General features: G+C 42.1%; 1 protein-coding gene across 1 annotated transcript in view; it reads left to right on the forward strand.

Annotated features, from left to right (window-relative positions):
- LOC134338523 (rasGAP-activating-like protein 1) overlaps positions 1-27,017 on the forward strand; it is a 304,354-nt gene that overhangs the window by 16,174 nt on the left and 261,163 nt on the right. The window contains exon 3 of the mRNA XM_063034413.1: positions 7,582-7,695. Within this exon, the coding sequence (XP_062890483.1) occupies positions 7,582-7,695 (114 nt within the window). The remainder of the gene's footprint in view (positions 1-7,581; positions 7,696-27,017) is intronic.

Here is a 27,017-nt window from a genome sequence, read left to right on the forward strand (position 1 = left end):
TCAGACTGTTGAATCCTTTCCTGAAACTAGTACTGTGAAAATCACACTAAAGTAGTCATTCCGTCTTACTCCAATTTCAAAATAAATTGGATCATGATTTTAGTTTTCTTATTGGAAGCAAAAATATTAGAAGTCTGAAGATATCCTCTGGGTGTTTCTTCCTGGTTTAAGTGCTTATCTTTGAGCTTTTTCTGGATGTTCACCTCAGTCAACATGACGCTGAAACACGTGAGCAATTATCTCTTTCTTTAGATAAGAGATTATGGGCCATATTTGGTTCAGCTACTTAAGATTATGAAGTGGGCAGACAGAAAAATAGCAAAGGCTGGCTGCTAGGCCAAAGATACCTATCAGCCTCCGTACTTCCCTCTACAACTGGATCCTCAACTTCCTTACCGGGAAACCGCAATCTGTGCGGATCAGAAATAACCTTTCCACCTCGCTGGCAATCAAAACTGGCGCATCTCAGGGATGTGTGGTTAGCCCACTGCTGTACTCCCTCTACACCCATTACAGGTAAAATGCCATTTATAAATTTGCTGACAACGCAGCTATTGTTGGCAGAATTTCAGATGGTGACAAGAGGACGTACTGGAGTGAGATTTATTAGCTAGTTGAGTGGTGTCGCAGCAACAGCCCTGCACTCAACGACAGTAAGACCAAAGATCTAATTGTGGACTTCAGGAAGGGTAAGACGAGGGAACACACACAAGTCCTCATAGGGGTATTGGAAGTGGAAAGAGTGAACAATTTCAAGCTCCTGGGTGTCAGCATCTCTGAGGAACTATCCTGGATCTGACATATCGATGCAGCTACAAAGAAGGAACAGCAGCCTCTATAGTTCATTAAAAGTTTGAGAAGATTTGATATGTCACCGAAGACACTCGCAAATTTCTACAGATGTACCATAGGGAGCATTCTAACTGGCTGCGTCACTGTGTGGTATGGGGGGGGCGTGGGGGGGCCACTACACAGGATCAAAGTAAGCTGCAGAGAGCTGTAAACTTAGTCTGCTCCATCATGGGCACTAGCCTCTGTAGTATGCAGGACATCTTCAAGGAGCAATCCCTCAAAAAGGTGGCATCCATCATTAAGGACCCCCATCACCCAGGTCATGCCCTCTTCTCATCGCTACCATCAGGGAGGAGGTACAGGAGCCAGAAGGCACACACTCAACGATTCAGGAACAGCTTCTCCACCTCTGCCATCCAATTTCTGAATGGATATACCTCACTAAATTTTTGTTTGTGTTTTTGTACTACTTATTTAATTTAACTATTTTATCTATCTCTCTATCTACACACACACACACACACACTTAATGTAATTCAGTCTCTCGGTTATTATGTATTGCATTGTACTGCTAACTCAAAGACAACGAATTTCATGACATTTGCCTGTAATATTAAACCTGATTCTGATTCTGATACAGGACACAGATATCAGATTAAAAAGAGCTCTGTAGCCTTTTTGAAATTACTACTAAGCAGAATGGCATTAGTTGCCTCTGTACTTCACAGATATCAATGTTCCACTCGCAGGGATGGTGTCCACATCTTCAAAATATTTTCCTACCACGTTAGTGCAAAGGTCTACCGGATGGATGAACATACTTAATAACTCAATCTTCACTGCTACAAAAAGTATCTCAAACATAGTTTCATCCTTTTTCCCTTCTTTCCTGGTTGTATGCCAGATCTTTCTATGGGAGAATTATTATTGGAAATTTATAGAGCTACATCTTTATGTTGATAGAATATGAAGCACATTTCTAACACCAATAGATTCATCTCTGCATTTGCTTTGCCGTTCAGTGTACATTGATTTCTATGTCATAATGAGCATGAGCACCTTCACTGAGATGCTGTCCAATGTGTAACTCTGTCAGACTTTGAGGGATTGTTGGTATACAGTTTTCATCCACGTGCAAAGATGTGTGCACGTAAGTGGCAAAATTCCTGGAAGTTCAGTGCAGTTGCGTGCAGTGATTTCTCACGATTCTTGTACAACTTATTGGTGCCTGGTGCACAGCACCAGGGTAAACAGGCAAGGTTGAATTTCTCAACAATTTTTTCCTAACATCTTTACTCAAATATTTGTTCATTTGTTTGTTATGTGCTGTGGAATATGACATGGGCGATCATGGTCTTTCCATGGCCGTTATTGTTCTTGGCATATTTTTCTACTGAAGTAGTTTGCCACTATAACGTCACAATGACTTATTTGGGATACATTTCAGTGGAGACATTCATGTTCATTATAATATAGAAATCTATGTATTCTTTTGGGCAGTGTCTTGATTAGTAAGGGTCTCAAGGGAACATGATGGAGTGACACGATGGGACAAATGTTTTGCCATTTTACAAGACGGGTGACCCCCAGCCATTATCAATACTCTTCAGAGATTGTCTGCCTGGCATCAGTGATCACATAACCAGGACTTGTGACATGCACCGGCTGCTCATTTGACCCGTTCCCATGGCTTCACGTGACCCTGACTGGGGGGACTAAGCAGGTGCTACACCTTGCCCAAGGGTGACCTGCAGGCCAGCGGAGAGGAGCACCTTACACCCCCTTTGGTAGAGGCATATCTCCATCCTGCCACCCAAACTCAGATATTATACTTTAATTTGGCATTTCCAGTGGGTTTAGTGATCTGACTTGCTATTTTTAGTCAATCTTTAAATTTTTATATGATCGAGCATTTAAGTTTTAGAAGCTTATTTAAGTCAGGCAAGTTTTCCTGATATGCTTAACTTCTAGGATTCGCTCTGTAATACTTTCAGTGCTTTTATTAATAAGGTTTGCATTTGCATGTATAAAACTGAATATGACTTCCACATACATTTAGTTTGTATACTCAGATAAGTCGTTCTGAAATTATAGTTGCACTACGCCCACATATTCAGACATACAAGGTGATGACAGCTTCAGACAGGCACAAGAAGTAATGTGTTCACCTTCTGTAAATCTAGGCAGGATGAGGTCATTTCTTGTTTAGCAGCAACACCTGCTACTCTATGTTCCATTTTGATGTTTGTTCATTGCTAACTAACATGAAGAAGTTGGATTTCAACGCTGACTGGCAACTCCTGTGGCGCTGCCGGTCCCAAACTGTATTGGTCTCTGCTGGTCCTTTGCGTTCATCAGAAGCGTGGAGAGGGGAGGGAGCTTGCTGCCTGGGCAACAACTTGTTCTCCATATTGTATCGCTCAGGCTTGTGTACCGAGATAGGTAGGACATAGCATCCATGGTCGACCTGACCACTGGAGGCCTCCGAATATGAAGAGATAATAAGTAGGAGGAAAAAAGAAGTCTGGAATTACTCAGCAGGCCAGGTGGAAATCTGTAGAGAGAGAAACAGAGCTAACATTTCAGATCAATGTCCTGGTATCAGAGACTGCTGGAAAGCAAATGAGGCATCTTTAGTTTTTTTTCTTTCCTGAGGAATGAGCTGTTTATTCACCTCTTTGAAATGATTTTCCATTTGACGCCTTATTAACTTCACGTATTTCCTGATGAAGTAAGACAAAATTTTATTGTTGCTCTGAAATGCAAACAAATGATTCAGGTTCTTCACACCCGTTGTTTTGAGAATTGACAGCATCCTTCAGCACACAGGTAATCAAAATGTTAAATAGATTTTCTTTTTAGTTTATGTGAATATGAAGGGAGGAAAATCCTGAGTATTTAGTAGAAGTCCCATGATGGTGGCCTCTGGTTTTGAGTAGAATAGGGATTCCAAGCCTTTTTTATGCCATGGACCAATACCATTAAACAAGGGGGTCCTTGGACGCCAGGTTGGGAGACCCTAGTGTAGAAGGCATCCTTTTGTCGAAGGTTATCTTTATGTTTGAAGGTTTTATTTTTCTGTCAGCCTTGTATTACTCACAGACTATGATATTACTACTTTATTCATTGAAGGATTGTTCTTCAAATATTCAAAGAGTGTATGTGTTACTTACTGTCTTCAAAGCATTCAACATCTGTCAGCAGATTTCAATTTCAAAGTTCGAAATAAACTTTATTATCAAAGTACATATATGTACAACCCTGAGATTCATTTTCCTGTGGGCATACTCAGCAAATCTATAGATTAAGAACTATAACAGGGTCAATGAAAGATCAACCAGAGTGCAGAAGACAACAGACTAAATGCAAATATAAATAAATAGCAATAAGTAACGAGAACTTGAGATGAAGAGACCTTGGAAGTGCACTCATTGGTTGTGGGAACATTTCAATGATGGGGCAAGTGACGTTGAGTGAGGTTATTCCCTTTCAGTTCAAGAGCCAGATGTTGGGAGATAGTAACTGTTCTTGAACCTGTTGGTGGAAGTCTTGAAGCTCTTGTACCTTCTACCTGATGGCAGCAGCGAGAAGAAAGCATAGCCTGGATAGTGAGGATTTCTGATGGTAGATGCTGCTTTGCTATGACAGTGTTTGATGTTGATGTGCTCAGTGGTTTGGAGGGCACTACCCATGATGTATTGGGCCAAATCCACTATTGTTTGTAGGATTTTCCATTCAAAAGTGTTTCAATACCGGGCTATGATGCAGCCAGTCAATACACTCTCCACTACACATCTATAGAAGTTTGTCAACATTTTAGATGTCAGGCTGAATCTCCCCAAACTTCTAAGGAAGTAGAGATTTAATGAATCTATTGCTGTTTTACATCGCGCTACATCCATTCTCAATGTGTTTTACAATTTACACCGATGAACATGATCACATTATCTTTGATAGAGCTGTATTTGCAGCAGCAAACATATCCCTATAAACAGGAATTCTGCAGATGCTGGAAATTCAAGCAACACACATCAAAGTTGCCGGTGAATGCAGCAGGCCAGGCAGCGACTTTAACATATCTCTATCAATGGCATTGATACTGTGCACTACACATGTTACCATTTGATGTTACTTAGTCATAATTTAAAACATTTGAAGACACAGAAATTTGGGACCAAAGTGTAAAGTGCAGAGTACTTTGATAACTTATCGTCAGAGTACATAGATAACTTATTATCAAAGTACATAGATGTCCAAAAGTCTTTTAAACATCATTGTATCTGTGTCTACTATCTCCTTTGGCAACATGTTCCATACATCCACCAGCCTCTATGTGAAAATCTTGTCCCTCAGGTCCCCTTTTAATTTTAGCTTCTCACATGAAAATTATGCCCTTTAGTTTTCGACTCCACTGCTCATTTCACATGTGCCTCTGTCGACCTTTTTAGCCCTAGCATTCCTTGCACCAGGGAAAACAGCCTCAGCCTGTCCAGTCGCTTCTTACAACTCAGGCCCCGAACTCTGACAACATCCTTGTGAATCTTTCCTGTACCTTCTCGAGCTTTATCAGACCCTTTCTCTAGTATTGTGATAAGAACGCACACAATACTCTCAATTAATTGTATGACTCTGACTCTTTAAACTCAGAGCTCCCAACTTTTGTACTCTATGTTGACAGTTCTTTCATTGTACTTTTGCTTTTTAATTTGTTCAGTTAAATTATTTAGAATTTTGTCCAAGAAAGTCATAATCTTCTCCAAGGGGACCACAACTTTGTCATAGGGTTTGGAGGCTTGCGTGCCTTAATGACCTGGAGGGCTATATTGGCTGGAATCAGGGCCTTGTGTAAGGTCACCCATGCCAGACAGGTCAAGGGTAGAGGCCAGACTAAAAGTGGCCCACTGCTCCTCCAGGTTCAGGGGTTCAGCCCAGGACTAACAACCTTGACTGTCAAAAAAAAATTGTTACGGAAACGGCGAAATTCTATATCTGTGTGCGATGGTATTCCTGAGTCTCCACTTGGGATTTGCATGACTGACAGTAGTGGGAGCTTCTGGCATAATGAAGGAATCGCTGAACATCAGTGAGAAGAGGGGCCAACTCCATCATCACATCAAGGCAGCACTTCATTGGACCCCCGAAAGGCGGAGAAAACGCAGGAGACCAAAGACAACTTGGCACAGTACCGTAGAGGCAGAAATGAGAACCCGGAACCACAACTGGGGCACAATAGAGAAGATGGCCAAGGACAGACAGAGATGGAGGAACTTCATTACTGTCATAAACGCCTGCAGCGTAACAGGGGGGTAACTAACTAACTTGTCATAATATCCATTCTCTCACAAGACTTCGGCCTGATATTGTTCGTTCTAATCTGGTCTAAAACCAGAGAAAATTATGACCAGTGTCCCCTCCCCATCTGCATTTTAAATCCACGTGGTAGATGTTTAAATGGCGCAGATGTTATAACCATACTTGCTGAGCGTTTAAATTTTAATTGGTGATGAAGGTAGCTTTGGAGGCTCTCTCCATATGACCGGACATTTCAGTCAGAGATTGTGGCTGGAACAGCAGAGTACTGATTATTTTCAGATCAGATGTCCTTGCTCTGTGCTTCATCTTAATTCTTCATTCATCTGCTCAGTAAAATTATGAACATGCAAGAACAGGCCTAATTATGTCATCCCTATTCCAGACAAATCTGGCTGAAGGTCCTACATGTTTCCCCAAAACATAGGAAATAAGTCCAGTGCCTGATTATGCATGTATGTTTCACGTGGTTGTATTTTAGTGATGTTCCGTATGTGCTTGTTATCTTGTGTGTTCGGGGACTAGGCCTCGGGCCTCGGTGTCGCCTGAGAGGGGCATTGAAGCCAGTGTGCTCCACTAGGGGCAGTGTTGCGTAGCATCCAGGCTGGAGTCGGCAGAGGACAAGCTCTATTGTGGTCGACTGGAGATTTCAATGGAATGAACGCTCTGGGCTATATGCATCTATATTCTGTGTGGTTGTATTGTACTGATATTCTGTCTGTGCTTGTTATTTTGTATACGCGAGGACTAGGCCTCATGCCGCAGTGTTGCCTGGGTGAGGCATCGGAACCGGTGTGCTCCACCGTGGGGTGGTGTGGGCTCGGTGTCCAGGCTGGAGTCAATGTTGCCCCCAACCGCTCCCCCTGTTTGCTTGGCAGAAGACAAGCTCTATTGTGGTTGACAGCAGATTGATGGCCTGAGTTTGGACTGTTTTATTGTGTGATTGTGATACCATTTGTACTTGCTATCTTGTGTGTGCTTTGTGCTGTGTGTGACTGTTGGTACTGTGTTTTGCAGCTTGACTCCAGAGTAAAGCTGTCTCATTTGGCTGTATTCGTGGTTGAATGACAATTAAACTTGAATTGAATTGGATTATGATGATCAAAGCTGTTTTGTATGGGTATCAATTCTATGGACGCATGGAGGTAAAAGTTTAGTTTAATTATTCTTGAATGGGTTAATTGCATAAAGAATATTGGTAAAGACTTCGAAGCTGTTCATTTTTCAGCAGTGATATGAGCTCCTTTAAGATTCAGCTGAACAGACAGACACAATTTTCACCTGGTGACTTTCTCAAAGACTGAAACTTGCTTCTACAGTAGTGCCTGCAACTCCCACATCTTTGTGTGCTGGTTCTAATTTGAAACCTGCTTCCTGTATCTATGATTAGAGTCAGGCTGAAACAAAGGTGAGAATGAGTTGTTTTAGATTGTAGTTCACAGCTTGCAACGTTTTAATTACCACTCTGTTCATATTTAGAACTGCTACAGTATGGCGGGATTTAAATCCATTCTGGGGCGAAGAATATACTCTCCACCTCCCTATGGGTTTCCACAACCTCTCGTTTTACGTTATGGATGAAGATACCATCGGGTAAGTGGGTTTTCTGGTTATTGGTAAGTTTTTGAGAGTTTTCAAGAAAGTTTCAACTGATTCTTAATTTCTAACAGCCTGGAAATAATTATTACAGATTACACTGATGGCTAGTAGTGATGTTAGAGAAAAAAATGCCCTTTGTTTCTCAGTGCTGTTTTAGGAGTTATCTTATAATTTTACAGGCTTTTAGTACGGCAAAGGCAAAGAAATGAGAACAGGCAGCTTACACATATCCTTAACTATTCTGGTTAAATTGTTCCAGGTAAGAATGTTAAAACGCGGTTGTGCGCAGAGTACCCATTAAATTCCAAGGTACTCACCTCATTTCTGCCCGTTATGCCTCTGGTGTCTGGGCCGCAATGAAAGTCCTCCATCTCTGTCATAGTGCTGCACACAGATATAGAAGAATTCCTCATCAGAATCAGAACCAGCGTATCTTGTGGAATTTGTTGCCTTTGTGGCAGCAGTACAATGTAATACATAATAATAGAAAAAAAGAGAATTATAGTCATTATATTAAATAGTTAAATTAACTGAGTAGCGCAAAAATAGAAATAAAAAAAAGTAGTGAGGTGGTGTTCTTGGGTTCAATGTCCGTTCAGAAATCAGATGGCAGAGGGGAAGAAGCTGTTCCTGAATCGTTGAGTGTGTGCCTTCAGGCTTCTGTACCTCCTCCCTGATGGTAGCAATGAGAACAAGGCATGACCTGGGTGATGGGGGTCCTTAATGATGGATGCCACCTTTTTGAGGCATCGCTCCTTGAAGATGTCCTGGATGCTACAGAACATTGCTGTTTCCATAACAAGTTGTTTTTTGACCAGTCAGGTCTGTTAGTCCTGAACTGAAAAACCATCAAAAGCCAGCTTCAAATATCACTGTTCTGTGCCAATAAATGTTGGCGCTAAATATTGGCACCGATGTTCGCCAATACTTGTGCCTATTGTATTGTTTCTGCATTTATGTAATCATCCCTCGAAAATGTCCTTTAGTGCAGCCCAACTCTTGACTAGTTCCACCAGGAAATTTGACTGATTGAATGCAGAAAATGAGCTTCGATTTCAGGTGAATTTGCTATTTTAATTTCCTTGTGTGTAAGCAGAACAGAGAAACCAGACGACAGTAGGTGTCCTGTAGACCTTGTTCCAATTATCTTCAAAATGTTGCCTATAGATCCCCTCAATGGCACCCTAAAGAAGAGAATGGGAGGCAGAATCATAAGTAAAATTATGGTACATACCATTCTGCTCATTGAAGTTGTGGTGGTGGAAAAATCTTACGTTTCACCACTAGGTCCATAGCTCTCCACATATTAACTCATTAAGTATTTATCCAAGGGCACGTCCCAAAAGAAAAATTGGATTTCCATGTTAGCAAAAGCAATGCCTGCTGAAAGACAGGAGCTTAACCTTAAGCTTGTTGACACCTTTAAAAAAAAAAATTCATCATTTTCATTATGTGCCTTGTTGTATGACATGGGTGACCATTGCTCTTGGCAGACTTGGGATGGCACAGTGGTGTAGTGGTTAGCACAGTGCTTTATGGTACCAGCAACCTGGGCTCAGTTTCTGCTGCTGCCTGCTGCCCGTGGCCGTGTGGGTTTCCTCCAGGTGCTCTGGTTTCCTCCCACAGTCCAAAGACATACTGGTTGGCAAGTTAATTGGTCATTGTAAATTGTCCCATGATTAGGCTGGGATTAAATTGCAGGATTGCGAGGCAGTGTGGCTCAAAGGGCCGCAAGGATCTACTCCACGCTGTAGGTCAATAAATAAATAAGTTTTTTTCCACAGAAGTGGTTTGCCATAACCTTCTTCTGAGCAGTATCTTTAAAAGACAGATGACCCCACCCATTATCAATACTCTTCAGAGGTTGTCTGCCCTGTGCCAATGGTCGCATAACCAGGACTTGTGATCTGCACCGGCTGCTCATATGACCTTCCACCACCTGCTCCCATGGCTTCATAGGACCCTGATCAGGGGGCTAAGCAGGTGCTACACCTTGCCCAAGGGTGACCTGCAGGCTAGCGGAGGGAAGGAGCATCCTACACCTCCTTTGGTTGAGATGCATCTCCATCCTGCCATTCAATAAAAAATTAGTAGTTTGTTAATATTTAAATATCAATATGATGATTAGTCACTCATTAAAATATTGCATAATTGTTTGTGCTTGATTAAAAAAAAAACTTGCAACTTCATTATTTGGTTTGTGTATGTATTGCAATTATGGGTAGAAGAGGTTTTTACAACATAGGAATGGTATTGAGTCCATTTTTGTAGATATAATGTTTTTCACTCTTGCTGTTCTTGTGACTACAGTAATGAGTCAAGTTCAGTGAAAAAACTCGGTCAAAGTCCAAAATCAGGAAATTACATAAACAAATGAATTACGTTTGTATTTTTTCATCCCGGTGTGAGTGTGGTTCTATGGCAAACCAGGTAGATGTTAATTCTAACACATTGAAATTCATTGTTCGTCACTGTAAATCTTGTATCTGTGCAGCACCGTTAATTTAGGGAGGAGGAAAACCTTTGGGGGCTTATTTCAAATAAGCTTTTCAGTTATTAAACAGAAGTGAGAGTTTGCAGATGTAGAAATTCTGAAATAAACTTGGACAATGCTGGAAATGTTCAGCAGGGCTGGTATCTTCTGCAGAGATGAAAACAAGAGGCTTAGGACTCTCACCATCAGATACAGTTGTACTAAACTTCCAACATTAACAGGTTTTGGTTTTGAATATTAGAATAACCTCGACTCATTTATCATGTTATAGCCATTAGCCATATTTCTGGCCAAAAATTTTGCCTGTTTAGGCTGGAAAAATATGCTTCACTAGCTCATTGTTTAACATGTATCAATAATCTATCCTATATTACAACAATATGCGGGAGCTACAGGCAACACAGGGATTAGTTGTTCCTTGCAAATGGTCCGATTCATGATTTTCCAGATTGCAAAACCACGTCATCTGTGCACGTGCCAAGAAATGCGAGTTGAAAATAAAATTTGCATTGATTTATTTGCATTAATTCACATTACTTCTGTGAGAGTGTATTTTTTTCGGTTTGTCAAGTTCTTTGTGAATTTTGTAAGGCTACACTTCTGCAACCTAAACGGTCATAATGCGGATGTTTTCTGTTTGCCTGTTTTCTGGTCGTCTTGCCTGGGTAGAAACAGAAGGTGAGGCTTAATGATGTCCCATCATGTATGGTTGAAGTAGCCCAGTTTTTCCTGGTTAAACAAATTCAAAATCAATTCACCATGTCCAAGCATGTTGAGAGAATCAACATGCAAGATGTTGAAGGAACTCAGCAGGTCAGGCAGCATCTATGGAAAAGAGTGAACAGTTGACGTTTCAGGCCAAGACCCTTCACCAGGGCTGGACATGAAGGGGAGGAGTCAGCATAAGAAGATGGGGGGAGGGGTGGAAGAAGTACAAGGTGGCAGGTGATAGGTGAAACCGGGAGAGGGGGAGGGGTGAAGTAAAGAGCTGGGAAGTTGATTGGTGAAAATGATATAGGGCTGGAGGAGGGGAAAATCTGATAAGAGAGGGTAGAAGACCATGGAAGAAAGGGAAGGGGGAGGAGCACCAGAGGCAGGTGATGGGCAGGTAAGGAGATAGGGTGTGAGAGGGAAACAGGAATGAGGAATGGTGAACGGGGGGGGGGCAATTATCGGAAGTTTGAGAATTCAAAGTTCATGCCATCAGGTTGGAGGCTACCCAAACGAAATATAAGGTGTTGTTCCTCCAACCTAAATGTGGCCTCATCGCCACAGTAGAGGAGGCCGTGGACCGACATGTCGGAATGGGAATGGGAAGTAGAATTAAAGTGAGTGGTGGCCACTTCAATTCTACTGCCCATTCCCAATCTGAAAATCAACTTTGGATTTCCAGCAGAATTTCTTGTATTAGAAATAAATCAGCCCTTTTTTCATCAAAAGATATAGATGATCACCCTAATGGACCCATTGACCCAGTTAGCTGAAGTAATCCTTCTGCACTAATATAGAACATCTGAATTTCCCATTTGTCAGTGTTGATAAGTTTTGTAATGCCTTGGATGGCCTCTTATAAGTATTGTTAAAATTATGAAAGTAGTAACATCACCCAAATACATAAAGACATGTTAAAAATAAATTTCAGCAAAGACCACTAAAAATAAGTAACTTGCATTATTTTCATGTTTCATTCTTGCTGCTGTTAAGTCCCCGTTCTTGTGAGCCCATTGCCAGGCTGAACTTGCCACTGGATCTGGGAGCCAATGGTTCAGTGTGTATGCTGGAGTCTGAGGGATCTAGCAGATTGGCCAGCTGGGACCTGTTTGGAACTTACAGATGTGGGTATGCATGCACTGATGTTTGGAACACAGATAGCAATAGGGTTAAATGCCAGCACTTTGCTCCAGAACTGCCATATTTTACCAGCCATCTTTAACCCAATGATGAACTACATTCCTGAAGAAAGGTCTCGGCCCAAAACTGTTTACTCTTTTCCATAGCTGCTGCCTGACCTGCTGAGTTCTTGCAGCATTTTGTATGTGTTGCGTTGAACTGCAATATTAGTTCATGGAAATACTTGAGAGAGTTCAGGAGAGAGTTGAGAGAGAGGAGGAGAGGAGAAGATGGCGGCGCAACGCAGCGTGCAGCGGCCACACTGGTGATGAATATCTGTTATCTGTCAAGTAGGGTGCCGTGCACAATCCTGATTTGATGGAGACAGATGTAAGAGTGCAGAGAAACATCTGGTGAAACTTCTGAAATGCCTGCTTTGCTGCTGCTGCTACTGTGTGATCCAGAATCTCTGGAGGGGAAGGCCCCGAGTCCTCGGCTTTGCTTGTTGCTCAGCGGCCGGGGCGGAGTCGAAGCGCTCGGTAGAGGATGGTGCTCGGTGCTCCGTGTCGGAGGGCTGGTCGGCGGCTCGAAGTTTTCGGACGGACTCAGAGTCCGCTATGTTTTAGTGCTTCCAGGGTGCTGCATCGGCAAGTTGGCGGCGCTTGGAGGTTCATGGCAGGGAGCGTTTCTTCCTTCTACCGTCTGCGTGAGATGATGAGTCTATCGGGACTTTGAGACTTTTTTTTTACTGTGCCCATGGTCTGCTCTTTATCAAATTACGGTATTGCTTTGCACTGTTGTAACTATATGTTATAATTAAGTGTTTTTTGTCAGTTTTATTCCTGGTCTGGCCTGTGTTTCTGTGATATCATACTGGAGGAACATTGTATCATTTCTTAATGCATGCATTTCTAAATGACAATAAACGAGGACTGGTGTCCTCATAATCTAATCAGCTGTTGTACACTGTTGAGCATTCAAAAAATGATGACAAGACATGGGAAGCAAGGCAGAAATTTTAAAACCTTTGGGCACAAAAGAGTCACCAGGTGACTGGAGGTGAGCGAATAAGGCAAGAGCAGCTGAGATGAGCCAGTTGCTTATCAGCCTTAGAGTGTAATATTAGTGGCAGGGAAATTTTGTGAGTGACTGAATTAATTTGTATTTGCAGAGGCAGAAATATATCAGGGCTATTCAGTGAGGCTTTGTTAAGGGGAATCCTGTATGAATGACTCAAATTAAATTTTAGATGAGGTGACAAAGGGTGTTGAAAGGGATGGCGCAGTTAATATAGTCTACATGGACGTTGTTGAGGTCATTACTAAAGCTCCTGTAAATTGCCTGTTTTCTTGTCGTATAACTCCAGGTCAGAACATTAATTCTTGAGTATTAAGTAATTTGGGTTAAATAAAGTAGGCATGATTTATTTAAGGGCTCTTCACAGACTGGTCCAATAGGTAAGAGCCCATGAGATCCAGGGCAACTTGACAAATTGGATTTGAAATTAGCTTGGTAATAGGAGGCAGAAGGAGATGGTCGAGGACTGCTTTTGCAATCAAATACCTGTGAACGGTGGTATACTGCACATATTGGTCCTGGGATCCTGCCTGTTTGTTTTGTCTCTATATAAACAATCCAGATGTGAATCTAGGAGGTATGATTAGTCTGTGAACAGACCTTAAATAAACCGTGCACACTTTATTTAAGATCTGTGTGTCATGTGTCCATGTCTGTAAACTCCAAATTTAAGCTGAACACATGTACTTCACACTGAAAATGAAATGGGCAACAGATCGTAACCATTAAAAGTGATAAAAAAAAACATTTTGACTGTTGGGTGTCTGCATAATAGTTAATCAGAGTAAGTCTATGATTAAAAATTATGCTCAAGGAAAGCAAGAAAAAAGGTAGTGGCAACAAAGTCAAGCCTATAATAAAAATTTAGGGATGTTTTTAAAGACAGAGGGGGGAGTTATGGACTAGATTAGGGTTTAAGGACAGGGATGTGGAGGATTTATTGGACAGGCCGGAGGCTAAGCCTTGGCATTAAAGGATATGGTCCAGTGAGGACAGGGACTGGAGTCACCAGTGTGTTCCAGGATCGGTGTGCCATGTTGGCAGAAGGAACGGGGGCCGGTGACTCCACAAAGTATGTGAATCACGAGAGCAGAGTTTGAGACCTAGTGTTCGGGCCCTGTCGTCGGTGAGTCCGCAGATCAAGGCCTGGACCTTGGATCCTTGTTCATCATTATTGCCCTGGATCGATACCGAAAATTAAAGCCCGAATGTTGATCGGAAGTTCAGATCGAAGCCAAAAGGCAAATCGGAAGCCCAGGTCGAATTCCGAAGGTGGCTTGAAGCCCAAGGGTTGACGCCCAACTGCTGAAGTCCTGAGTGTGCGAATGGGGAAGTTGAAGGCACAGTATCTGTGAATCCACGATTCTGCTGGAGGCTGGTGGCTGAAGGAGATTGTCAGGCGTGGGGTTAGAACTGTGTGGGTGGACGAGAATAGGCATGAGGCTTGTCTAGCTGTTGTTGCTTTGTTGGCTGGTATGTTCTGTTTTGTTGTGTTCTGTATTGTTCAGCTTAACATTGTGGGCATGCCACGTTGGTACCGGAATATACGCCGACCCAACACATCCTTGTGTGTGTTAGATTTTAACACAAGTAACACATTTCACTGTATGTTTTAATGTGCACATGATAAACAAATCTGAACGTGAAGCAAAGTAGTTGTCACAGAGTGAGACAATGCTAAATGGCGATTAACGCTGTGGAAGAGGAGGTCAGGGTGAAGGTGCTTGGAAAGGGACCAGAGGTGACTGCGAGGCATCAACTTAGTAAAAACAGGGCCAGAAATTTCTTCTATGTTATGAAATTTACGTGTCATATAAGACAAAAGGTGCAATAGCAATGAATTCCCCAGACTCACCACACTCTGGCTAAAGAAATTCCTCCTCATCTCTATTCTAAAAGGACACCCCTCTATTCTGGGGCTGTGTCCTCTGGCCCTAGGCTCTCCCACAACAGGAAACATCCTCTCCACATCCACTCTATCAAGGCCTTTCAACATTTGATAGGTTTGAATGAGGTCACCTGTCATTCTACTGAAATCTAGTGAATTCAGGCCCAGAGACATCAAATACTCTTCATGTGATGAGCCGTTCAAACTTGGAATCATTTTCATGAACCTCCTTTGAACTCTCTCCAGTGTCCTTTCTTAGTTAAGTGGCCCAAAGCATGCTTGGTAAACCCATGCAGACGGCACACAGGCAGACGGCACCAGAGGTCACGACTGAACCCTTGGATTTGTGGAGCAGTGACTTGTAACAGCCGTCCCGCTGTGCTGCCCACTGCTGTGGGTACTGGAATACCGTCTACGAATGCAAAACAATCTCGTGCAGGAAGATCAATAGTTCACTCTGCACTGAACTACAGCTCACTGCTTCGGAGGCTTGCTTGCCTTTGCACTGAACTGCGGCTGCGGCCTGCAACTTACTGGTTTCTGTGGACTTTCGGGAACTTCAGTTCTGAATGTCATTTGCTTACTTCCATTGTGTACATGATTTGTTTTTGTTTTCTCTGCTCAATGGCATTCATTTATTTTAACAGGCTCGACTGGGTTTCTTTGTTCTGTGGCTGACTGTAAGGAGATGAATCACAAGGTTGTATGAAGTATAGCTACTTTGATAATAAAGGTACTTTGAACTTCAAAACTGCAACACTGGCCAATGTTGGGAGCTAAGACAGGAGCCCAAGATTGACGTTAAGTCATGTGAGTGTGCGCAGTGTGTGAAGTGATCTGGTGGAATGCTTTACAAAGAGAACTATTCACTGCACTAACAGAGCATCAGGCTGTCACAAACGAAGAGAACAAAGATACATAGCCTCTATATACAAAAACAACAAGTCTATAAACAGTCACGGCAGACTGGTATCCTCAGGGAAAGAGCACCAGAAGAGAGGTTTGCGTAACATTGAGGGAGTGAATAATGTAATAAGTCAATTTTAAATGTCATATATGACATAAGTGGTGTTAAAAATGAAAACAACCATTTCAAAATTGGAATAAAAATTAATAATAGAAACATTGATATGATTGTTGGCACAAGTGCAGATTTTACAAGTGAATATGTAAGTGGAAGATTAACAAGTTGTGTTGGCCAGAATTGAAAATTGTGAAGAAGCTGTGTTAGCAAACAGTAGGGCAAAAGCAGAATGTGTGGTCCCCTGTAATGAGTAAAAGGCAAGGTCATGGATTATTGTGGCCAATTATGTCTCAAGACTGTCTCTTCTAGGAGGACACTGGTTGAATGTGTGAGAACAAGTCAGAAAAATGAACTTTAGGTGAATGCATTATTGGTTATGTTTAAGTAAGCACCTGAACAATGTTCAAGGATTTATACGTGTGCATCAAGGGCCACAAAACTCGTATCATCACAGCTGCCATGGAAAGTCCACCAATCAAGGCTGTATAAAATGAATTACAAAGGAATATTATTGGAGGTTTCCAAGTATTACATTTCAGTTTTGCGACTGTAGACAGTGGTGATCTGTCCATCTTTCTGGCATGGACATGGATACTGAAGGTCAACAGATGTGTTGGGTTGCAGAGCACACATTTCTTAGGTACCATGTCAGGTGTGGAAATAACTTTAACTTTAAAGTTGGCCTATATTGATTAGCATCTGAACACGGGGCAAATAACTTTTATTGTTTTGTGATGGATATTCACTGTTGAGGGTTGGGGAGCCTTTCTATTTTGCCAAGCTCAGCTTTCTGAACATAGCAGCTGACACTTCTAGAAATCCAAGAGTCCTTTTTGAGCAAGTTAAGCTTCCAGCCATTGTTTTTGATCAGCTTCTTGTCATAAACAGGAGCCAGGCTTCAGTTTCTAATGTAAGTTGCCTGTCTTCAATAATCAGTCTGAAGTTAAAAGGATAGCTTTGCAAACAAGCAGCAATGTCTATAGACCATAGACTGCTGACCTACAGCACAGGGCTGACTACCCAAGAAATGCAGCCTAAAAACAAGGTGTTATGTTAATCAGCCTGTTGCAAACCAGACAACACTGGCAAAGTTATTTAGTTCAAGAAAGTTTGCAGAGCAGATTGATACTATCGCTTAGCACATCAAATAGCTGATGTATCAATAGTTGGAAGATTTGTGTATTCAGATAGTTAGCGTTCATGGCATTAATTGTGGGTGTCTAGGAACGTTGTCCCTAGAAGCTTTTAAACCATCGTTGTGTCAGGATATCTGAAAAAATATCACATGCATGCGAAGTCACCCAAGTGACAAAAAAAAAACCAGTATAAATATAAAGGAGTAATCCGGCTTGTTAGGAATGGTCAAAGAACATCAAGAAGAATGACAGAAAGACAGGATGACCTAGAATCTATTCCTCCGCCTTCAAATTCTACAAGGACAATTCATTCGTCTACAACTCATTGGTATGTCTTTTTAGTTTATGGGAATTGTACCTGTGTTTTTGGAAATCCTTTGTGTTTTAGAAATCGTTTGTAATGTGGAAATCTTTTATAAGATAGAAATCCTCTGTGAGTTTTAAATTTGCTTTAAGAATTTTGGCTACATTTAAAGTTGTATCACTAAAAATAAATGGACTGTGCTTAAACAACTTTGTTAGCTGGTAGTATCCCCTGCATGGAAGGGAGAGGGAAGCCACCAGTCAAGTAGTCGGTATTAGCAGCTACATTCGATGTGGAGGATAAACAAGGAAGTAATCTATCCTTTGAAGAGTAGCTGGCTACAGTATTACCCTGTCTTTAGTGAAGGTACCCACAGCTACCTATATCAAATAGGACTTAATATCTTCATTTGAGCTTAATCTTCACGGTCAGCAATTCCAATATTGTCACAGACGGTACTCAAAATGGCAAGAAATAAAGCATGTTATTGTGCACCACAGGATGTACAAGAGAGGAGTTAAGATCTGTCTACGCCACAAACTGACCTCTCAAGTGGAATATGTTAAGTAAAAACCGACAGTTCAGGTTGCTTCAATTTGAATTATTCACATAAACCAATGAGATACCATTTTATTATTTTTAAACTTTAGCGGTACAGCACGGAGTAGGCCCTTCTGGTCCTTCGACTCACACTGCCCCAGACTTCCCCGATTAACCCTAACCTAATCACGGGACAATTTACAGCAACCAATTAACCTACCTGGTATGCCCTTGGACTGTGGAGGAGACTGGAGGACCCGGAGACAACCCACACATTCTACAGGGAGGACGTACAGAGACTGCTTGTGGAATGACACTGGAATTGAACTGCAGGCTCCCTGAGCCATTATACTGTTGAGCTACCCGCTACATTACCGTGCTCCCTCCTTACCCCTCAGCTTCAGATGGAGAAAGGTTACTGCACACGGTAAAGGAGACATTCAGTAAACGGGTTATGGGAGGTCAATTGAAGGACTGAAGCGTTCCACCTAGCCACGTCATACAACTCCCGCTGAAACGTTAGTGAATAGAAGATGCGGGACACACACATCTCATTTTTGGGAGGGGATGGAGAGATGAAGCAATTAAAGCGGAAAAAAAGCGACACAGCTAAGCGTCTGCTTGCATGGCAAAGTTGACTTACTGAGACATCCTAACGGGTTGGAGGTGAGAAGCTGGGATCCTGAAGGGATAGTGGTGATGTACGGATCTTGAAAGTTAGTTTGTGAAAATGGTTAGAAGTTCCATAAAGTTCAACTTTGGCCATTTGATTATAGCTGATGTTTTCTGGAAAAAAAATAGCTGAAAAGACAGCAGGTTAAAGTACTCTGAAGTGAGTCTAACTATTGTTCAGGAGTCAGCACATGATGTTGAGACAACAAGGAGAATCATGATGATTCATACCTCATGGTCTCCCTCAAATCTAGCTTTTCAACCAGCTTTTAATATAGGACGTTGTCAGAAGCCATACCAAAGACCATTACTTTGTATCAATCCCACTACTTTATCTTCCCTCCTTTCAATATTTGATCAGTTTGTCCAAAAGTATCTTAACCAATGCATGTTGGCATGATTAATCTGTCCCTTTCGAATTGAAGGCTGATGCTGTCCTTCGGAATTGATTCAAATCGTTTGTCCGCTATGAAAGTTAAACCAACTGGTCCGTAATTGGATGCTTCCCTACATAAATATTTGTTCAATGTGAGTAGTCCCCTCAATTGTGAAGAAAGCACGGCAGCACCTCTACTTCCACAGGAGTCTGTGGACACCTGTAGACGTCTGAAACTTTGAAACTTCTGTAGATGTGTAGTGGAGAGTATATTGACTGGCTGCATTACAGCCTGGTATGGAAACACCAATGCCTTTAAATGGAAAATCCTACAAAAGGTTGTGTATTCAGCCCAGTACATCACGGGTAAAACCCTTTCAACCATTAAGCACATCTACATGAAATGCTGTTGTAAAGCAGCATCCACCCTTCCTTCAGTTAGTCCTGACGAAGGGTCTCGGCCTGAAATGTCGACTGTACCTCTTCCTAGAGATGCTGCCTGGCCTGCTGCGTTCACCAGCAACTTTGATGTGTGTTGCTTGAATTTCCAGCATCTGCAGAATTCCTTGTATCCACCATCAGAGATCCCCACCACCCAGACCATGCTCTTTTCTCACTGCTGCCATCAGGTAGAAGGTACAAGAGCCTCAGGACTCACCACCAGGTTCAAGAACAGTTACTACCCCTCAACCATCAGGCTGTTGAACAAAAGGGGATAACTACACTCACTTGCCCGTCCATTGAGATGTTCCACAGCTAAATGATCTCACTTTAAAGACTCTTTATCTTGTTATTTCATGTTCTCATTATTTATTGCTATTTATTTACATTTGCATTTGCACATTTTGTTGTCTTCTGCACTCTGGCTGATCCTTCACTTATCCTGTTATAGCTACTATTCTATCGATTGGTTGAGTAGGCACACAGGAAAATGAATCTCAGGGTTGTATATGGTGATATAGATGTACTTAGATAATAAATTTACTTTGAACTTTGAACTCTGGCACCACTGCTGTAGCCCCACTGGATTGAAAAATTGAAGTCAAATGGAGACTGAAATTATGGATCTGGTATAATAAATTCAAATAGAATCAGTATCACAGATGAGATTATGAACAGATGGACTGAGTATATTCAGGAGTTGTTTGAAGACAATCGAGGCGAAAAACCAAAAATTAAGGAGAACATTGAAGGTCCAAGTATTTTAAAATCTGATGTTTGTAATGCAATAAATCAGATGAAGAAAGGAAAGGAAGCAGGTCCTGATGAATTAGTAATAGAACAAATTATCGCCCTTGAAGATTATGGAATTGAAAAACTTACTGATTTAATCAATGACATTTATGAGACTGGAATAATACCAGAAGGGATGAAAAAATCAGTATTTATCATTCTTTCTAAGAATGTGAATTACATAGGACCGTAAGTTTAATGAGTCATATCACTAAGATACTTCTAAGAATTTTGATGGCAAGAGCTAAAAGTAAGATACAAGCTAAAATAGGTAAAGAACAATGTGGTTTTGTTAAAGACAAAGGTACAAGAAACGCGATATTGATGTTAAGGATACTATCAGAACGAGCTATTCAAGTGCAAAACGATTTGTTTGTTTTATCGACTACACAAAAGCATTTGATAAAGTGAAACACAGTAAGTTATTTGAAATATTACAGGAAACTCTAGATCTAGATTCGAAAGACCTCCGCCTAATCAGAAACCTGTAGTGGGAACAAACTGCCATTGTAAGAATAGATGGAGAAGTGAGTCAATTTACGAAAATCAAGAGAGGCATTAGACAAGGGTATGTTTTCTCCCCTGATTTGTTTAATGTGTACAGTGAAACAATATTACAAAAAATAAGAGACATCTTGGGAATCAAAGTTGGCGGTGAAGACATCAATAATTTCAGATATGCGGATGACACTGTGTTAATTGCAAGTACGGAGGAAGAGCTACAAAACTTAATTGATATAGTTGTTGAAGAAAGTGCAAAAATGGGTCTAGCTATCAATCGCAAAAAGACAGAATGTATGGTGATATCTAAAAAGAAGGAGAATCCTGTCTGCAGGCTGAAAGTAAACCGGGAAGACATAAAACAAGTAAAGAACTTTTGCTACTTAGGAAGCTGGGTGACATCAGATGGCAGGTGCGACATAGACATCAAAAGAAGAATAGGGATGGCAAAAGACACCTTTACGAGAATGAAGAGTATACTGACCAGCACTAAACTAGTCATGACAACCCGCCTCAGAGTACTGAAATGTTACGTTTATCCAGTTATGTTATATGGATCAGAACGTTGGACAATATCTAGTAACATGAGGAAATGAATTGAAGCAGCAGAGATGTGGTTTTTGAGGAGGATGGAAAGAATATCATAGATGAAACAAATATCTAATGAGGATGTCATGAACAGAGCAAGTACAAAAAGAGAAATAATGTATGAGATCATGAAAAGGCAACATAACTTCATTGGACACATGTGATTAGGAAAGAGGAGTTAGAATGCACGGTAATTATGGAAGAAAGTGAGAGGAAGACAAAGACAAATGATGATGGAGACAGCAGCCAGAGAACTGGAAATGAATACCAATGAATTGATCCACTTGACCCGAAACAGGAGTGTGTGGGCCATGGCAGTTAAAGCTCGATCTGGGCATGGCACCTGATGATGATGATGATAGACCATGTAGTTTTGTAGCAAAATGTAAAAATACTGTAAGTTACAATAAGAAATATAAAAAAGTAAATAAATAGTTCAATAATGAATTAATAGTGCAAAGATTTAAGTTGTGTGCCACTTGTAAAATACAGATCCTATTTGTAAGCCTGCCTCTTAGGTTGAAAGTGTTCCTCTGTGTCAATAATACATAACCCATTAACCATTCATTCATCTTCCAACTGGTTATAGCATGCTTATGTAAGAATTAATACTGAGACAGAAAGTACCCATGACAAATTAGTGTTGAGTTGATTCCTGTTTTATATCCAGCGTGTATGCTAGCATCTACTGTTATCACCTAGAGCCAAATGAAGTCTATTTGTAATGCTCTAACCTGTACAGTGTAATATACGTGATGTAGGATCAAATAAACACTATTGGGATACAGATTAGTTGATCATTGTGTGATGGATCATTAAGGAGAAACTGAGAGATATCTAAAATAGTTTAATCATTTCCATGGCAGTAGGTAAAATGTCATTTAATCAAAGTTCAAAATTTCAAAGTACATTTATTATCAAAGTATGTATACAGTAATCAACCCTGAGATTTGTCTTCTCCACAGACAGCCTCGAAACAAAGAAAGCCATGGAACTCCCTAAATGATAAATATTTATAATTATTTATTATGATTATTTATCAACTTTTTCAGTCAATCATTGGCGAGGTGTTTTGTAAGGAGGTAAAACTTGAGTTGTGTGTGCAAAGGTATTAAACTGATTACTAAATTTCCAGTTGCCAATTAATTTATTTTTCAGCTCTCACTCTGATCTCAGACTAACAGTTTCAAGGAAGCTCAGCGTAAGTGAAGTGTGCAATATTGGCTTCTCATCCGTTAAGGATTATGCTCTGTGCACATTGTAATAATTTTTAATTCCAATTTCCATTCCCGTTCTGACGTGTTGGTCCATGACCTGCTCTTGTGTCAAGATGAGGTCGCCCTCAATGTAGAGAAGCAACATCTTATATTCCATCTGGGTAGCCTCCAACCTGATGGCATGAATGTCAATTTCTCTCCCAGTATAAAAAAGATCCCTCCCCTTTCTCTCTTCTTCTGTCCTCCACTCTGATCTCCTACCTCTTCTCATCTGCCTATCACCTCTCCCTGGGTCCCCTCCTCCTTCCCATTCTCCTATGGTCCACTCTCCTCTCCTATCAGATTCCTTCTTCTCCAGCCCTTTACCTTTCCTACCCACCTGGCTTCACCTGTCACCTTCTATCTATCCTCCTTACCCTACCCTCAGCCTTTCATTCTGGCATCTTTCCCCTTCCTTTCCAGTCCCGACGAAGTATCTCGGCCTGAAATGTCGACTGTTTATTCCCCCTCCATAGATGCTGCCTGGCCTGCTGAGTTCCTCCAGCATTTTGTGTACAAATGGTTCAGAGTGCTCCATTTAATATCCGGGAAAGTATACTTTACTTTACTTTATTGTCGCCAAACAATTAGTACTAGAACGTACAATCATCACAGCGATATTTGAATCTGCGCTTCACACTCCCTGGATTACAAATATTAAATATTAAAAATAGTTAAAATTAGTAAATATTAAAAATTTAAATTATGTATCATAAGTAGAAAATAGAAAAATGGGAAGTAAGGTAGTGCAAAAAAACCGAGAGGCATGCCACCTTGCTTTTCTTTGGCACTGGGATTATCGTTGCCTTCTTAAAACATGAGGGGATTTTAGACTGAAGCAAGGAGCAGTTGAAGATGTCAGCAAACACTCCAGCTAGCTCGCTTGCACAGGCCCGGAGAACCCGTCCTGGGATGCCATCTGAGCCCATCGCCTGCCTTGGATTTATGTTCAGAAAGGCCCTTCTAACGTCCTCCTTGGTGACGATGACGTACACATTAACCAATCTGAAATTCTCGCTCTTTGCAACCACCCACGAGAAACGGAAGAGTACCTCAAAGAATGAGTAACAGTGAAAACGTTAAGGCCCCTTCTCCTGCCCCCACGCCCAAGCAGCAGGAAAGCGTCAACCCTCCCCCTCCCCCACATACTTCAGCAAAAAGCATCCGCACCCTCCTTCCACCCAGCAAGTAATAGGAAAGCCCCCAAAGAGAGACCAGGATCTGCAGTCCAACAAAAACTATTGTTCACTCGACAAGTAGACATGTCACAGTGTCTCTCTCCTCTCTCCTCTCTCCTCTCTCCTCTCTCCTCTCTCCTCTCTCCTCTCTCCTCTCTCCTCTCTCCTCTCCCCTCTCTCCCCTCTCTCCCCTCTCTCCCCTCTCTCCCCTCTCTCCCCTCTCTCCCCTCTCTCCCCTCTCTCCCCTCTCTCCCCTCTCTCCCCTCTCTCCCCTCTCTCCCCTCTCTCCCCTCTCTCCCCTCTCTCCCCTCTCTCCCCTCTCTCCCCCTCTCTCCCCTCTCTCCCCTCTCTCCCCTCTCTCCCTCTCTCCCCTCTCTCCCCTCTCTCCCCTCTCTCCCCTCTCTCCCCTCTCTCCCCTCCCCTCTCTCTCTCTCTCTCTCTCTCTCTCTCTCTCTCTCTCTCTCTCACACACACACACACACGGGCAGTGAGATGTGACACAGCGAGAGGGGAGACCAACAAAACAAAAAACAGTGAGCTGATTGCAACGTTAAAGTCTGCTATGTCACTTTTTTTTCTGAATTCTCCAATGAGAGTCGGCAGCAAACTCTCCCCCACCATCCAGTGAAAGAGAGAGAGAGAGAGAGAGAGAGACAGAGAGAGAGAGGAGAGAGAGACAGAGAGAGAGAGAGAGGAGAGAGAGAGAGTGATCTGAGTACAGAGGCCTCCAACAGCTGAGCTGCTGTCTGTGATATTCTGTTTTTCTCTCGTGATGTTTCAGTCTGCGACACTGGCGTGGAATCGACTCGTCCACAGGGCCGCAGAGCCTCAGAACCCTGAAGGCACGCATGTCTTCCAGGCTGCGTCCTTGGGATATCGAGAAATGGCTGGTCAGTGAGCCCCGGGAGCGGGAACCATTGCCGTAAAGAACCGCTGTTTAAGTGCAGCTGTAGACCAAGGACTCTGACAGGACCCTGTCCACCTTGAAAAGGAAAAAAAAGAGACGTTATAGGAAGAAATTAACTGTTTTTGCGGTTGAGCTCAAAGAAGCTGCCGTCTGGTGCCATCGTAGCTTCGTAATAACGTTTAGGGAGAAAGACTTCTTCTGTTTTACTGTTGCCTGCCTGTCGTTTTGACTGTAGGCACTTTATTTAATAAAGCATCCTTTAATTTACCAGCTGAATGATTTTAGAAAGTGAACGAGATATTTATCAGAGGTGCTGGTTAATGGAGCAGTAGCATTTGGACTGTGTCCTGAAATGTGAGGATTCGTGCTGAGGGGCTGTGAATTGTGCACGAAACAGACATAGATAACTCAGCTTCTGGACTTCTAGGCAAGTTGTCTGCCAAAAAAGGGATGAGTTTGCACTGCCAGAGCAGGCCAAATTTTCATTCTCTGCAGATGCTGTCTGATTTTCTGGGCATTCCCAGCATGTTTCAGATTTATAACAGTTATAATCTCTTAGTCCAGGGGTTCCCACCTGGAGCCTTACCATTAACCGAGGGCCCCCTGGGTCCGAAGGGTTGGGAACCCCTGTCTTAGTTCCAACTTTTTTTTAAAAAACTCTACAACTTTTCTTAGTAAAGTGTCACCTGGACAATCTTTATCAATTTCTCAATCTTCTGGTAATTGTCCCCCTTCACCATTCCCCATTCCTGTCTCCTAATCTCACCCACTCTCCTCACCTGTTCATCACCTCCCTCTGGTGCTCCTCACCCTTTCCTTTCTTGCATGGTCTTCTGTCCTTTCCATCAGATTTCCCCATCTCGAGCCCTTTATCTCTTTCACCAGTCAATTTCACTCCCTCCCCCTCTCCCAGTTTCACCTAACACCTACCACCTTGTACTTCTTCCTCCCCTCCCCCCCACCTTCTTACTCTGACGTCTCCTCCTCCTCTCCAGTCCTGATGAAGGGTCTCAGCCCGAAGGATTGACTGTTTACTCTTTTCCATAGATGCTGCCTGGCCTGATGAGCTCCCCCAGCGTTTTGTTTGTGTATCTTTATTTGTATCTAGATATATGGTCCATCCAACTTTGCACCTTAAAACATATGCCTTAATCTTCCAGTTCTGATGAAAGATCATTGACCTGAGACCTTGTTCCTGTTTCCACTTCCACGACTACTAGCTGCCTGTCAGTATTCTTAGCAACTTTAGTTTCATTGAGCATAGAACAGTACAGCACAGTACAGGCCCTTCGACACATGAAGGGTGCTGACACTTAACCTACTTGAAGCTCAATCTAACTCTTTCCTTCCACAAAACCTTCCATTTTCTCTTTCATCCACTTGCCTTACCCAAGAAAAGATCTGGATGTTTGGGGCCGGAGGCCAATTTGGCTCGCTGCTTCGCGACATTTGTTCGGCTCTGCACTGAACTGAGGCTGTGGCCTGCTTCTGAGCCAGCTGCAGTGAGGCCTGGCTTCGTGTCTGAGGACTCACTTCTGTAAACTTCAGTTCTGAAAAATATTTACTTATTTTTAATGTTTGCACTTTTTGTTTTTTTTTCTTTCTTTCTGTACTTTGTTTTTTTAACGGTCTTTTTTAAATGTTCTTTGTTTTCTTTATTTTGTGGCTGCCTGTAAGGAGATGAATCTCAAGGTTAAGCTTGCAACAATTTTATTTTGAATGGTATGAGAAGATATGAATCAAAAATTTAAGCTAGAGGCAAGAACACTACCCACAAAAAAAAGCCAATTACAACAGTTTAATAATTGCCCCCCCTCAGACGCAGCACCAAGTGCAGGGTTGACTCCTTCTGGATGTTGTAGTCGGAGAGAGTGCACCCTTCTACCAACTGCTTACCAGCAAAGATCAAACGCTGCTGATCAGGTGGGATCCCTTCTTTATCCTGTATCTTGGCCTTGACATTCTCGATTGTGTCACTAGGCTCCACCTCAAGAGCCAGCCAGGGTTTTCACAAAGGTCTGCGTGCTTGTACGGCAAATAGGTGCTCAAATCGATGGAAAAATCTGCAACTGCTCCCCGTCCATCAATCAAGGTTAGAAACGTAGAATATCTAGAGCACAATACAGGCCCTTCGGCCCACAATGTTGTGCTGACCATGTAACCTACTCTAGAAGCTGCCTAGAATTTCCCTACCACGTAGGCCTCTATTTTCCATGTACCCATCCAAGAGTCTCTTAAAAAAACTCTATTGTATAAAGGATACATACTTCAATAATAAATGTACTTTGAACTTTGAATCATTTAAATGTCCC

This window comes from Mobula hypostoma, chromosome 27, assembly GCF_963921235.1.
Source record: "Mobula hypostoma chromosome 27, sMobHyp1.1, whole genome shotgun sequence".
Lineage (NCBI taxonomy): Eukaryota > Metazoa > Chordata > Chondrichthyes > Myliobatiformes > Myliobatidae > Mobula > Mobula hypostoma.